This window comes from Vanellus vanellus (genome assembly GCF_965231255.1).
Source record: "Vanellus vanellus genome assembly, chromosome: 2".
NCBI lineage: Eukaryota > Metazoa > Chordata > Aves > Charadriiformes > Charadriidae > Vanellus > Vanellus vanellus.
In genome coordinates, this window is record NC_138906.1 from 26,804,679 (window position 1) to 26,819,010 (window position 14,332).

General features: G+C 42.8%; 2 protein-coding genes across 2 annotated transcripts; one reads left to right on the forward strand and one right to left on the reverse strand.

Moving 5' to 3' along the window:
• The first annotated feature begins 1,354 nt into the window (after window positions 1-1,354).
• Window positions 1,355-6,639, forward strand: RBM48 (RNA binding motif protein 48). Its single transcript, XM_082479624.1, has 5 exons — window positions 1,355-1,479; window positions 3,378-3,568; window positions 3,691-3,836; window positions 4,780-5,309; window positions 6,367-6,639. The coding sequence occupies exons 1-5, from the start codon at window positions 1,357-1,359 to the stop codon at window positions 6,451-6,453; spliced, it is 1,077 nt and encodes a 358-aa protein (XP_082335750.1). The 5' UTR covers window positions 1,355-1,356; the 3' UTR covers window positions 6,454-6,639.
• A 202-nt stretch (window positions 6,640-6,841) lies between these two features.
• On the reverse strand, window positions 6,842-14,239 carry CLXN (calaxin; the record flags this gene model as incomplete). Its single annotated transcript, XM_082479625.1, has 6 exons — window positions 14,167-14,239; window positions 13,723-13,878; window positions 12,180-12,284; window positions 10,493-10,644; window positions 8,919-9,023; window positions 6,842-6,892 (listed from the first exon to the last, which is right to left on the reverse strand). Exons 1-6 carry the CDS (start codon window positions 14,222-14,224, stop codon window positions 6,842-6,844), a joined length of 627 nt encoding a protein of 208 aa, XP_082335751.1. The 5' UTR covers window positions 14,225-14,239.
• Between the last annotated feature and the right edge of the window lie 93 nt (window positions 14,240-14,332).

The window sequence follows — 14,332 nt, forward strand, 5'->3', positions numbered from 1 at the left end:
TTACACTTTTTCCTCTCCCCAGCAAATTTGTAAAACAGCCGGTTTTACAAACTAGCGGAAATGAAGCTAACATTTATCAGAGAATGGTTTAGGTTGGAAAGGACCTTAAAGATCATCTAGTTCCAATCCCCCTGCCCCGGGCAGGGACACCTCCCACTAGACCAGGTTACTCTGGTACGCAGGTATACTGGATTTCCTGCAACCCCGCCGACCTCTTTCTACTACCCCAAGGAAAAGGAGCACATTTTTACAAGTCTAGACGATTTTGCTCTTATGAAATGTCCGTTTTGGCCTGGGGAAATTCGAAGGTTACCCAGGCTGGGTGAGGCCAGCCCGGCTGAGAGGAGCTTTGCCAGGACTGCGATCTTCATCTCCACTCCGGAGCTTCGCCCCCGTCTCCTTCTCTTTGCTCATTCTTGCTCATTCTTGCAATTTTTCATCCTGTCTGTTCTGCTAGCAGATCCTTCATTCTTGTGTTCGCCGCACAAGGGATGCTAGCAGGCTTTGCTCTCGTTTTCACGTGCGAGATGTTATTAAAAATCTAAGGTGCACTTCCTGCGCCTGATCCATGTACTTAATAGGACTTTGCACGACAGGAGCCCCTTTCTATACAGGAACACAGAGTGAAAGATTTCTGCGTACCAAGAACGATGACTCTGCTCAGATTTACCACCTTACCTCCTACATGAAAGATTAATTTACACATTATTCGGTTAATGCTACGAGTTACTGTGGGAGGAGGGAATATTCGTGTCACCATAGCAACGGGATGCCGGGCGGAGGGGGAAGACATGCTGCTCTCCCATCATCCTCTCCGCCCGAGGCGTCCCTCCGCCCAGGCCCCCAGCGGGGCCGACCCGGTACCTGCTGCAGGCGGAGGTGAGAGGCCAGCACAGGAGGCAAGTGCAGGAAGCAGTCCCGGACCCCGCTCAGGACGACGGTCACGGCGGCGCCTCCAGTCGCCCCTCCGCCGGGATTGCCGCTGCCCCACATGTCGGAGGCCGGGCCGGGCCGGGCTGGGCCGAGCCCCGCAGCCCGGCGCCGCTGCGCGCCCTCTCCGCCCTGGCAGGAGCTGCCTACTAGAGCCGGGCTTTCCCGAAATTCCTCCTTCTCCCCCCGCCACCCCCGAGACAATGGTATGACCCACTGCCGGCCAATGCGGGCGCGGCATACACACGTTCCCCGCCTCTGATTGGCTTCTCTATCGAGGGCTTCGGCTCTTTCTGCCTGGCTTAGCGTCAACGTCGATTTCCGCCTCAGTGGGAACCAATGAGATTTCTGCCCGTTTTCTGATTGGCTGTTTTCTCGGCGAGCAGCTAGAGCTGCCTATGTGGGGCGCAGTGGGCGATGGGAAAGATGGCGGCCGTCGGCAGCACCGGCAGCGGCGGGCTGGGTGATGCCTGCAAGCACCACGCGCAGCTGGGCGTCTGCGAATCGCGCGCCAAGTACCGGGAAGGGCGGAGGCCGCGCGCCGTGAAGGTGGGCGGGCGGGGCCCGGTTTGGGGCCGCTTCCGCCGTGAGGGCGGCCCGGTGCTGCTGCTGGCGGGGCCTCGGCTCGGCTCGGCTCGGCTCGACCCCGCCTGCCTCCGCTGAAGCGGGACCCCAGCGGGGCGGCCTCGGCGCTGGCAGGGGGTAGGGGGCCGGGGAGGAGCGCCGGCGTGGTTGGCAGGCGCCGGGGGTTGTCGGCTGCGGCTTCTCGGGGGTGGGAAGCTCCCCAGCCGGGCTGCCTGCTCTCCTCTGGCCGCAGCTGCGGCACCGGCTGGTCTCCGCTGTTAGTGCTCGTCCCGGTTGTGGGCGTTTTTCGGTCGCTCTCGCCTTGCCGCTGAGGTGCAGCGGGGCGCGGGCTCAGGCGAGCTTATCGCGCTACTGGTGTGAAGCAGCCATACCTTAATTGTCCTGGTTACAAAAATCAACTTGTCAGTGGGGAGGAATGGGCTCTTTCGGATTGCAAAATCAAAGTAGGAACTTGGGTTTATTCCTTGGAGGAGTTTATTTCCTTCTATTGAGGCGTTTCTTGTCCTTTAGTAGCTAAACCATCCTGATGGTTGTGTTGTAGTCCCCTTTGAGTGTCGTCAACTTCCACATCGTATTTTGTAACTTAATCGCTTAAAAATACACATAGCTCAATTAGTCTAGTTTTACGTGAAAAAAAAAAAAAACAAAAAAAAAACAAACACAAAGATTAAGAGCAGCGCAGGGGAAGTTAAGTAGCTCAGCACTGCCGTTATGGGCTCACAGGCAGTTGGGTACGGAACGCCACCGAGCCACCTCGGCAGGATGTGCGTGCAGCAGGCTGCTCCCACGCTCACGCTCTGGTGTCCCACGGCTGCTGGGGGGACGGGGGAAGGCCACCCGTCGCGGGCCCTGGCGCTGCGGAGCAGGCGTATCTCATTACAGCAGCAGAAACGCTGGATTTGTGTTTTGTGTGTGCAGTTAACACGTGGGCTGTGATAACGGCACCTTCCAAACCTGGCTTGAGAAAGCAAGCAGGCAGTAAGCTGCTATCACCAGAACAATTTATGTGACCTATTTGCAGGGAGTGTCTGTTACGATGGCAGTTTGACAGCTGGTTCCCTGAGTCGTTCCCCTCTTTGTCCTCCATTTGCTGTTTTTTGAGAAGGATGTGTAGCTCAGGCAATCTAAATGGTTTTAACAAAATCAGAATGAATTCCGTTTGATCTTATGGTTTAGCTACTTACTGTATGTTGTGAGCTGTCACAGAACTTCCCTTACAGTCCGTGTTATGTGTCACTCATTGCACAAAGCAGAAAATAGTGAGTTTTGGTTTTTTAACCTGCTGGGGGAAGTCCTTGCTTCTCTCGGCATCTTACTTGTATCTGTCTTAAAAACATGTTGTTTGATCACCGTAGCATGGAGGCAGCTTTGCACACACATGATCTGCCTCAAGGAATCCTGGTACTTTTTGTTGTGTGGGGTTTTTTGTTTTTTTCCTGCCTTCCCTGTGTTTTACCTGCAATGGCCCCTCTGCCTATGAACAAGACAGGTTTTACAGTGGTTTTTCCTTTACTTTGACAGCGCCTCATACTAACTGGTTGCTCGTCAGTGTTGTGAGGAAATTGGCCTCGGACTTACAGATTTTACGCAGTAAATGGCAGTACTCTGACCTGGTGGAGAAGAGTCAGCTCTTAATTTGTGTTCTACTTTGAGTAAGAAGATTGAGTTCAGTTCCTGCTCAGTAATGATGAGGTCCCAGATAACTGTGCGCTTACTGCCCCTGCAAGAGTCCAAAGTCAAAATAGAGTAAGAGGGATTTTAAGCATCCTGAGAGGATTTGAGGAACAACAGAAACCACAGAGAAAATTCCTTATATTTGCAGTAAAGCAACAATGTGAACACTATCTTTTTTTTCTTCCCAGGTTTACACTATCAACTTGGAGTCTCGTTATTTACTAATACAAGGAGTTCCTGCATTAGGTGTTATGAAGGAGTTAGTTGAACAATTTGCATTATATGGTGCCATCGAAGAGTATCATGCTCTAGATGAATATCCAGCAGAGCAATTTACTGAAGTTTATCTTATGAAATTCCAAAAACTGCAATGTGCCAGGTATTGGACAGGGCAGTATTTGCCTCCTGCTGTTTTTATGACTTCTATATTTACAATCTGTTAAGATTCTAGAGAGTTGAAGTAAATCCTCAGTTTTGGCAATACAATTTAATTCCTTTCAGGGTGGCCAAGAAAAAAATGGACGAAAGAAGTTTCTTTGGTAGTTTGCTGCATGTGTGCTATGCTCCAGAATTTGAAACAGTCCAGGAAACTAGGGAGAAGTTGCAAGACAGAAGAAAGTATATAGCAAAAGCAACAAATCAAAGAGGTTTGTAATTAAATTTCCTATAGAATCTTAACACCTCACTTAAGTGGTGGGTGGGGTTTTGGCTAAAGTGCCCATCGAAGATCATGCTTGGTATCGGGCTGTTTTAAAGATGCATTTTAAGTATGTTTGCAGCAGAGTGGAGACATCTTTCAGTATTTAGCAGGCTGTATCTTTTTCAAAGCAACTTTTCACTTTTGGTCAAGATGAAAATAAAGAAATGCTTAAGATTTAATAATGAAGTATTTCTTTTCCCTTTTGTTTTCTTTTCAAAATGTAATCAGAATTTTCAAGCACTGGCAGGAAATTTGGGATTGTCTTTTCACCCTTGGTCCAGCTTATTCAGGCACGCCCAAAGGGACAGTTTGTAAAGAAGGTGACTGTACCAGAGCCTTCAACAAAAAATTTCTCCAGCATACGTATTGGCAGTGGAGGAGTGCTAAGAATGGACTGGGTTTTCAAAGCCTACTGGACTGCAGAGTTCCCAGGCAGCACTGAAGGCTGGGCAAGCTGAGAAATAAGTAAATGGCCAAGCACAGACTTCCCCTTTCTTGTGCTTATGTACCTCATTGCATGAGGATATTAAAAAGGAGTAAAAATCACTGATTTTAACAACAAAATACCTGTTTTTTCAATGTTGTAAGACAGCATATTCTTGAAATCATAACTGGAAGTAAAAGTCATTCATTTGCAACGTTAAAAATATTTTCCTCATTTTCTCAAAACTGCTGAAATACTTCTGCTCAGGCATTCCTCACAAACCAGCACAGGGACTAGGCTGAAAAACTTTAGTTTGAAAGGTTTCACTGAGGAAAAAAGAATCACAGAAGGGTGGCTGGGAAAGAAATATCACTGATATTGCTTCTGTAATTGTATTAATTTTTTTTTATGTGTTAGAACTAATAATGACATAAAATAGTGAAACTACTTTTTTGTTGTTTTAAAGATTGCTTTGTGTTAAAGAAAGTAGAGGCCCCTAAGAAGACCATCTCAAAGGACTCCAAGCATGACTGTCCATGGAATACGTCAGGATCACGTGCAGCCAGTAACTGGGATCCATCCTGCTTTGCAAGTTCTTACGGGGTATCCCACAACATAGGGCATCCATCTGGGAATCATAATCAGAGCCTACTGACATTTCCCCATAATAATAACTGTGCTGAAACTTCTGGGTACTTTGGTCAAAGCATGTCCCTAACTCTAAGCGTACAGCCTGGGAGATGTACTCCTCCAACTCCTTTAATGCAGCAAAGAACAGTTCCGATTGATAATGGAGTTGATAGGTTTATGCCTCGTACAACTCACCTGCAAGAACGTAAGAGGAAGAGAGAAGAAGGTAACAAGTTTTCTCTCATTGGAACTGCGGACAATACTGAAGTCATTATTGGTCCACAGCTACCAGAAATGCCTAAAGTGGATATGGATGATGATTCTTTGAATACTTCAGCTACATTAATTCGAAATAAACTGAAAGAGGTATGGATTCTGAAAGTTCTGATATTTTCTTTTTCAAACAAATATATTATGTGCTTGTTATCCATAAAAATCTGGTAACTTAAGCTGAGGACCCTAAGGTAACTTAATTCAACATTTATTCAGTATTGTCAGTTTATCTGCCACTTAAGCTAGCGTTCTTGCTCCTTAACTCCTTCATAATGCAGAATATTGCAGGCCATTCTACTCCAACCTCTTACACTACACTTCAGAAAGTATAAATATCAGTGCGTGGTCCTAAATGATTTTTAGTAAACTACACTTTTTTTTCCACGTGGGGAGACATAACTTTGAAGGTAGTCCTGCTGACTCCAGTGTAGTGCTTGTATCTGATTTATGACTGAAAGGGAGTGAAAAATAATAAAGTTAGAGCTGAATGTAATTTTGCTCCAACACTACTTACTGCATTAGAAGATGGACAGAACCACAAACTCTATGCTGAGAAGCAGGTCTTAAGCTATATAACCTTTTATGGAGGATATTAATCAATTAGCAGGTCAAACACTCCTGATTGATAGAAATTTCCATTTAAATTAAGATGTGAAAAGCTCCCTTGACTACGACAAACTAGACTGATCTGAAAGAGCTTATCTCCAGTCAAATTGATAAATAAGCAGCCCTTACATTAAATCTTTTCTAAAATACTTGTCAAAGCACATGTTTCTCCTTTCCCTTCCCTTTTCTTCTTGGAATACCTGAGTCTAATAAGCACACCAAACCTTACTTTGAAAATACCTCTGGCAGGGAGAGGGGTGATAAGATATGTAATACTATCACTGAGTATCTGAAATCAGTTTGTGTGGTTAAAATACAAAAACGGTACTGCTAACACTTCTGTTGAAGTTTGACCTCTTGTGTTTAATGCTGCCTTTGGTGTTATTTTTTCCCCTTTTTCTGAAGGAAATTTGAATACCAGTGTGATTATAGTAATAATTCCTTCCCAATACTCAAATGTTGGACATACGGCCTTGGCTAAAACAAGTATAAAAAAGGAGTGGTTACAGTTCACTAAGACTTTTCTTTTTCCCTCCCAATTTAGGTAGCAGATTCCGTTTCAAGAACATCTGTGGAAAAGCCAGAGAGTAGCTCAGCCAAACCATTTGTAAAACAGAGAAGAAGAATATAGATACTGCGGGCAGCATCTTCCAACAGTCTTTTTTTTTTTTTTTTTTTAAGGATATAGTTTAAAATACTATTTTTTTTTAATGTTAAAAATAAAACTATTTTATACTGTATTTCCAAGCAATTCCCTGTTAAAAATTGTATCAATTTGTTTCTTGGAATGAACTATTATTGTAGCAATCTTGTCCTGTGTACCTCATAATAGAATGTATTTCATAACTCATTGAAGAACTGTATTTAGGTAGGGTGACAGAAGTAAATTTTATTTATTCAGTAGCTTTTACAGTAAAGGAATACTGAAACTTAGTAATATTTTCAAGTTACTCCTATTTTTACTATACCATTAAGAATGGTGAAGAAAAAAAAACTTTTACAACGGTATTCACTTGGAGTTACAGTTTACGAATTTCCCGGAAAGTTTTCTGTTCAAATGCCATGCTGCTCTGTTTAAAAAAAAAAAAAAAAAAAAAGTTCATTTTCAATAAACTAAAGGATTATTTACATTTTATGCCAAAAGATGCTAAACTGAAATGTATAAGCAGGGACAGTCCTTACATTTAAGCTACCTCTTGCTTTTTAGCTTAGAAAAGGTAAATTCCATAGCATTAACAATATCATCACCAAGAGACCAGTCATAACATTTGAAGTTATAACTAAAGAGGAAATTCAAATTGTAACTGCTCAGCAGCTGTGATGTATGACCAAGGAATGCTCTGGCATGGAGGGCAAGAAGGCCCAGCTGTGGAACGAGTTAAACTGGCCAGAAGCAGGCATGCCAGAGACTAGGATGACTTACTGTAAAGAAGCGAAATTTCCCTTGGTGATGAGATAAATATCCACAGTATTGTAACAATCCTGGAGTGGGAGCACTCAGGGGCCACCTTTGGGCAGCAGAACTGGTGCTGGGAGGATGAACCCAACACTGGGGTAAGGTGCCCCATGCTGATGCTTTCAGGATTGGTGCTGGTGCAAGCATATGTAAGGGATCAGCTCGTCACGCATCTTTACTAGAACCACTTACGGACTCTATCCAATACGTTGTTAATGACATTTAAAAAAAATATATTGAAGTACAAATGAGCAGTTAATTTGTGTCAAAGGATACAATTAAAATTGCCCATCATAACCTCACTGGGAAATCTAGTAAATTATGGGGTTTCTTCATGTAAAGCTCATAGCTAAAGTTTGTTTGTTGCTTTTAGGGCTTGAAAGGATAAGTAAATAGAGTTCTCTTTTAATAGTGAAACTAGAGACCTAGTAAAAAGGCAACAGTTGGGTAGGGTACAGAACAGAAGGCACAAACAGCGGAAGCAAGAAACAAGCTGTTTTCCACCTCTTGCCAACATTACCCTGAATTGTGTACCTGGTTTATCATCAACACTGACAGATAACAAGTCATTTTTGTATGCTGATTAGTGAATGTAATTTAGTTCAGAAACTTTTTAAAACCTTTTCTCTGGTGTAAAACCCAAGAGTACTTATCCAGGTTTTCCCAAACCCTTAAAAGTCTTCTGACAGCCTGCCAGGAGAAGTCTGGCATTTTGGGAACAGCTGCTTTGCAGCTGATCTAATATAATAGAGCCTGCAATCATGGATGCAAGACCCTTTCTTCCTGTCCTCCAGCTTACCAGGTAGGTGAGCTGGCAGGAAGCGTGGGTTTCCAGAAAACAAAAACTTGCCGTGTTCTCAGCAGCCTTGCACAACTTTCCTGTTTCTAGGAATCACTATTCGCAAAATCAGAATTTTGTTTTTCCATCTTTATGGAGGCACAACTTCCAGTATTTGCAAGTGACATGCAGTTCAAACAGAATAATGATTACTGGATTATGAAAAAAATACTCTTTACTATAGAGCAGAAATGCTCTTCCCAGTTGAACTTAACACTGAGGAAATGAACATGTTATAAATTACCATCTTATATCTGAATTAAATGAGATGTACTGCTAATAAATAAAGCCCAGTTAGATGTAATTTAAAAACAGTAGTGCCACATTCTGAGATGAGGAACACTCTCAAGGTATTTTTTTTTCAGAAAGTTACCAGCCCCTCCTAAAAGAGGCTGTAAGTGAGGTGACAGCAGTATTGCCAGTGGTACTGAAGGAAGAAAAATAAAAATTGTTTATCCGAAAGCTCTCCAGGAATACAATTCAAGAGAACCGTCTCATTTTCTTAGTCTGAGAGAGTGCTCATAATGGATCACTCATTATATTGCTGCCCCAGGACAACCGAACATTGAGTAACAGTGTGTTCTTATATTCTCTGGTACCAGTGTTTGGCTGCACAAGGAAACATTGGTGCTGTGAAAGGTAGATATGAACTCAGCACATACATATCCCACAACTGAAGCTTTTCTCAGTTGACTTCATCAGGCCCCATGTAATGACAATTAATATCATAATATGTACAGCTACTTACCAATAGTACAGGAAGTTATTTGCACATATTTTTTTAAACTCAAGGTTGATGTACCTTTATGTCTGGCAAACATGGTCCAAAGGCTTCTAAGAGAAGATTTTCATCTCTGACTGCTTTTTCAAAGTCCATAAAAGAAATCTTGCCGTCATGATCATAGTCCTACCAAAGGAAGGGAACTCTTCAGCAAATGATGATCACTTGTAGTAACTGTCTTTTTGTTCAACAAACATTTTATTCACATGGATACTATTTTTAGTTTGAGTGTATACAAAAATAATTTTCTTTGGGCCATCAGTCCTGCTCGGACAAGATCTGTATCATTTGGCTCTACCTAAGGCATAAAAGGTGGAGCAAACTCAACTCTCATATGGCTTCGTTAACAGAATTCCAGAGAAGGCAAAACTTTAACATGGGAAGAGGCCGAGCTGAGAATTGCATGGACAAATCTCAAGCACAGTTGCACTGAGATAAATTAGAAGTAGGTGACTTAGAAGTAGGAGAAAACGTTAGGATATATTCTGTATATGTATTTACATCATAAGTGTACCTACACCCTATTCATGAGACTGGAAACACTTTACCCTAGTGGTTTCTATAGCAGGCATATTTCTGCCCTGTCTTTTTCATGTACAGCACCCAGAAGCATATGGTAAGAGTATGCTGATGCCAGCCCACTTCTTTCGTACTGCAGAATCTCAGCATAACAGGATACTCCTCTGGGGGTGGAAAAAACATCTTTTTGTTTTTAGTATTTCTGCAATTTGAAAGCCTCCTGTTTCTACTGACATGGCAGCTTAAACCACCAACAAATGCTACGGTGAGCAGTAAGTGCTTCTTTAAACCATATAAAGGCTTTAAGTGAAGATATATGTGTGGATATGACTAGTGTTCAAGGCACAGAGCCAAATCAAAATTTTTGAAGATCAAGCTATGGAACCATCATAGCTGGTGAACATGCAGGGAGTACAGGCTCTAATGGCCAGAAAAGCAGAGGCAAGGAGATGTGTCGACAAAGAGATTCCTGAACAGGAAAGCCTGCCACTGGGTGCTTAAGAGAAGTGGCCAGGTGCTACAGGTAGAGTACCTTTTACACTCCTCAGCACAGGGGAGAGCAGGGCATGAGCATGTTCATTATAAATACTTTAAAGTATGAAAACGGTTCTCATGGGACTGGATGTAAGAGTACTCACAATGCAGTTGTACCTACAGGCAATTACCACGTCAAATAACTAATCCATCACTAAAAGAAAAAACTGTTCTTTGAGCAATGCAACAGGATTAGGTACAGGATTAGTTTATGTATGTTTTTACATATATGAAGATTTCATTATGTCTAGAGGATACTGCTTGTGCTTGGACTAGCATAGCCCATTTATCAACTGCCCAGACATGAGGGTATTTGTTCTGCATGCAACCTGCAGGTGCTCCAACAATTAACAAATTGCTGAGTCATAGCTTGTTTTCCACGTGAACTAGACTCAGCATTGTCAAGAACTAAAGGTAAGATGGACCTTTCACATGAGGGTGTGCCAAAAGGGTGGGTCTGAGAAATAGAAAACATGGGGTTAAATAAAAGCAGTTGGTATTCAAGGCCTGGTTTTAAGTGAGATTTTTGAGTAAGTACTTGCCATTTTCTTCAGTGCTATGTCTACCAAGTCCTTAATTCCCTCATCAGGATCTTCTTCTGATGGTTGTTTGATCAGGCTGTTTTTCAGCATTTGAAACATTTCCTCTCTTGAAATGTATCCATCACCATTCAGGTCGTAAACCTCAAAACAGTCTTTTTGAAAGATAAATCAATTTAAAGTTCATATAAACTATATCACACACTATTAAAGCTGTCACCTATAGGCAGAAAATGTGAATTATATCTCGTACAGCATAACTATTGAGCCAGATTTACTATGTATAATATTTATATATGAAATATGTGTCACATTTTGATATATATACTAGTCAATTATTGGCTATTTGCCCTTCACTATTCCTGCTCAAATAAATTAGCTTCAGTTCACAGAAACCATACTAACTTACAGATCTTAACTTCTCTAAAAGCGTCAATTTAGAATATAAATGAGGTTCTCGTTTAGAAGCCAAATTTACCATGGCAGGGACCAGCTGTCTACATCAGAAGGGCTTTCCACCTACAAAACACACCCTAGTTATTTCAGAAGCTGGGCTACAAAAGTAAAGGAGAAAGAAGAATAAGCTGTACTAGCAGGGAAAAGACAACTGAAGTGTCCTGTAATTCAAAGAGGAAATCTCTGTAATGGAGTATTTTGAGTATCTGCCTAATTTATCTTCTAAACATTTCTACCTCCCTGCAATCAGAAATCTACGACCGTAATAAACTTCACTATCCTTCACACAACTTATTTAAACAAACCAACCTCTTCAGTTTTGGAACACAAGAGGGTTTTTTTTTCCTGACAAAGACTAAGCCTACAGTGAAAAACTGCACTGCCATACACTTACGACAGACAACACTGTATACCACCAAGCACTACGCACTAGTATACCCTACTGTGCTTACAGCAGGGCTGCACATTTTACTGCTTGTAGTTGTACTGACATACTGAATTACATCCTGGGCATACATCCTAGTGCTGTGACATCCCAGGCTGCCTTCCAGATGGATTTACATAGTGCATTAGGGATGGCTGATGCTGCAACCGGGGAACTACGGAAACAACATGCTGTCGTTCTCCTTTTTCTATTACACATTTCACTACATCCCCTATTGTTTTTTTCTGCTTCTTAAAATTCTAGATTCTTGCTATTTTTTCTCCCCCGTCTTACTTCATCATTACTGTGGAGGTTCTCATGACTATTTTACAAACAGACTGTTTTTCCACGTATGTGTTCAGGCTGAAGAACTGCTGCAATTAATAAAACTGGTGCTGTGTCCCCATTGTGCCAGTAAATGAATGCTGGTGCAGGTCTTGGTTGACTCAACTGTGTTATTTAGCCAAAATAACCATTGAGCTACATCTGTTTCTAATTTTGTGTGTGAATACAAAAACATATATTCTGTCAAAACTGTATACTGTAGTACAAGCTTCAGTTCAAGCGCTAGTTTTTGTCAGCAACAAAATAAAGTGACAGCTATGACAATGGCTGTTTACACAGAAAAACTTCTGTCTTGAAGAAGCCACTTCAGAACTCAGTTTCATTGCATTAAACTATACAGAAGAAAACTCTTCATTTACCAAATACTTTATGAGTAACTAGCAAATTATACCAAAAGCAACATGTAATTTAATAGTAATGAATTCAATTATTACTACTAAATACTACCATACAGGTAAACCTTACACTTAATCCTTTCTTCCAATGTCCCCCGAAGAAATACTGATAAGCCTTCCACCCATTCCACCACACTGATGTAGCTATCGTTGTCTCTATCAAAACTGCGGAACACTGGGAAGTGTATTAGATACATTTAAAATTTATATAATATGGAAACACAAACAAAATAATATTTTCTTAAATTCAATGAAAATATAAACATGTTTTTTCTGAAGATATTTCTCTGTTTTCATCAAGGTATGATTACCCTTCTTGAATCTTTCTAAGCCATAACAATGAAGGGGATTTTGCCCCTCAGATTACTGATCTTCTACTCCAGAATCCTGATGGGATAAGACATTTTGTTTGATTTGTTGCTTTTTTGACTTAAACAACTATAGGAAGTATGCTTCCATGCAAACATAAACCAAATAAACCAGTATCCCTTACACTAAGGTATATTTGCACGTAGAAGAGAATTTTAACTACTAGGTTTTGTATCAGAAAATCTTGGAGAAAGTAATGCTAGAAACAATACATACAAAGAAACATATTCTCTTGTCTTTCATGTACCAAAACCTTTTTTTCCTTCGTCCTTCCCTGAAGAAACTTTCAATCTTGCAGCTTCACTATTCATACAGCCTGTAATACAGTACTTCAAATCCAAGATATAATTCAAAACATCAGCTAAGGTCTAGAATAATTCATATTTTAGAATGTTAATTAGTAAGTTTGCTACAGGAATGCCTTTACATGCAGAGCCAAGCAGTCTGGAATAGGAAAACAATAGGTTTCCTTTTGTAAACTGAAATCAGCCCCCTTGTATGTAAACATTAAAATGATTTTTAAGAAAGTGTCCATGTAAGGTATTTTCCAAGCCATGCTTGACTTGGTGCCATTTTATGCAACAAGTTCTTATTTTATGGCATTTAAATACCCCTCAGAACAGGAGGAAGTTGAACTAAGGCTTGGCTCTTGGCAGCCTGAGACTGAGAAGAACTGCAGACTCATGGCTCCTTCGCATCCTCCTCTAGACACCTGTACATTAGAGTTCATTCATGCAACTTTCACAGCAACTGCAAATGTGGCCCCCATGTTATAAAACCGTGAAATCACTGTATTTTCAAGGGGTCATTTGGCTCATTACTCTCATCTCCCTGTAGAGTCTGCCTAGTCCCTTCAGTGCTGTTAACAGCACCTCTATTCCAGAAGTTACCTACTCTAACAAAATGCCTTTCTGGGATCACCAAGCCTGAGACAGAGCTGTCCACCAGCAGCAGTGACTGCAGCTCCCGGTGGAACCACGGGAGAAGAGTGAAGTGACACCATGCTGCCCTCTTCTGTCACGACACTACAGTGACTGCGACAGAAAGCCACAGGACAGCGCTATAACTGCCTCTCTTGCCGGTCTCCCTCGTCCAAGAGCGTGAGCTATCTGAACTAAGCGAGCATAACTCTTCCTTTGCTGTCCTTTACAGGGATGAGACGGCACTACTTTGTCTCGGCATCCTCATCGGGTCAACAACATAAAACTAAAATCTTCCATCTTTTTTAGCCCGATCGGTCTCACCTCTGTCCATGAGCACGTCGTCCGTCATGCCAAACGCGCTGTGCAGAGTGTCTCTGAAGGTGTTACGGTCAAAGCCGACCGCAGCAAAGCGGTTGCTGGACTCATCCACCAGCGTGTTGAAGAGCTTGATGAGACATTCCACTTCGCTTTTATTAACTGCCCAGTCGAAACACAAGCGAACACATTTCATAACTTAACTTGGTAACAATACATGGCAGGCACAGTAAGGCCACAGGGCCCGGACACCTCAGGTGTTAACCGTTAAACCGACGCCCCCACACCCCTCCGACCCATACCCGCCGTTCCTGAGGGGGCGGCGGGAAGCGTCCCCTGGGGCGTGGGTGGTGAACAGGGCCCCAGGAAGAGCGCAGGGACAACGGGGGACGGACGGCAGCACCCACCGCCCCGCTGAGGCGGCCGGGCCGGGCCGGGGGAGAGACTCACAGTGCTTAGCGGATCGGCCCAGCGAGTCCACCAGCTGCTGCAGCTTCCTCCTGCTCATGGCGGCCACCGCGCCGCTCCCCGTCGCCGCTGCCCCGGCAACGCGGGCGGGCCTGGCCGGCGGTGCCGCTTGGTGACACTGGTGGCTCGTACATAAACACAGACATAG

Coding starts and splice junctions, on each gene's coding strand:
- RBM48 (XM_082479624.1), top strand. CDS start 1,357: ATGGCGGCCGTCGGCAGCACCGGCAGCGGCGGGCTGGGTGATGCCTGC. Junction 3,569..3,690: donor CAAAAACTGCAATGTGCCAG/GTATTGGACAGG, acceptor AATTCCTTTCAG/GGTGGCCAAGAAAAAAATGG. Junction 5,310..6,366: donor TTCGAAATAAACTGAAAGAG/GTATGGATTCTG, acceptor CTCCCAATTTAG/GTAGCAGATTCCGTTTCAAG.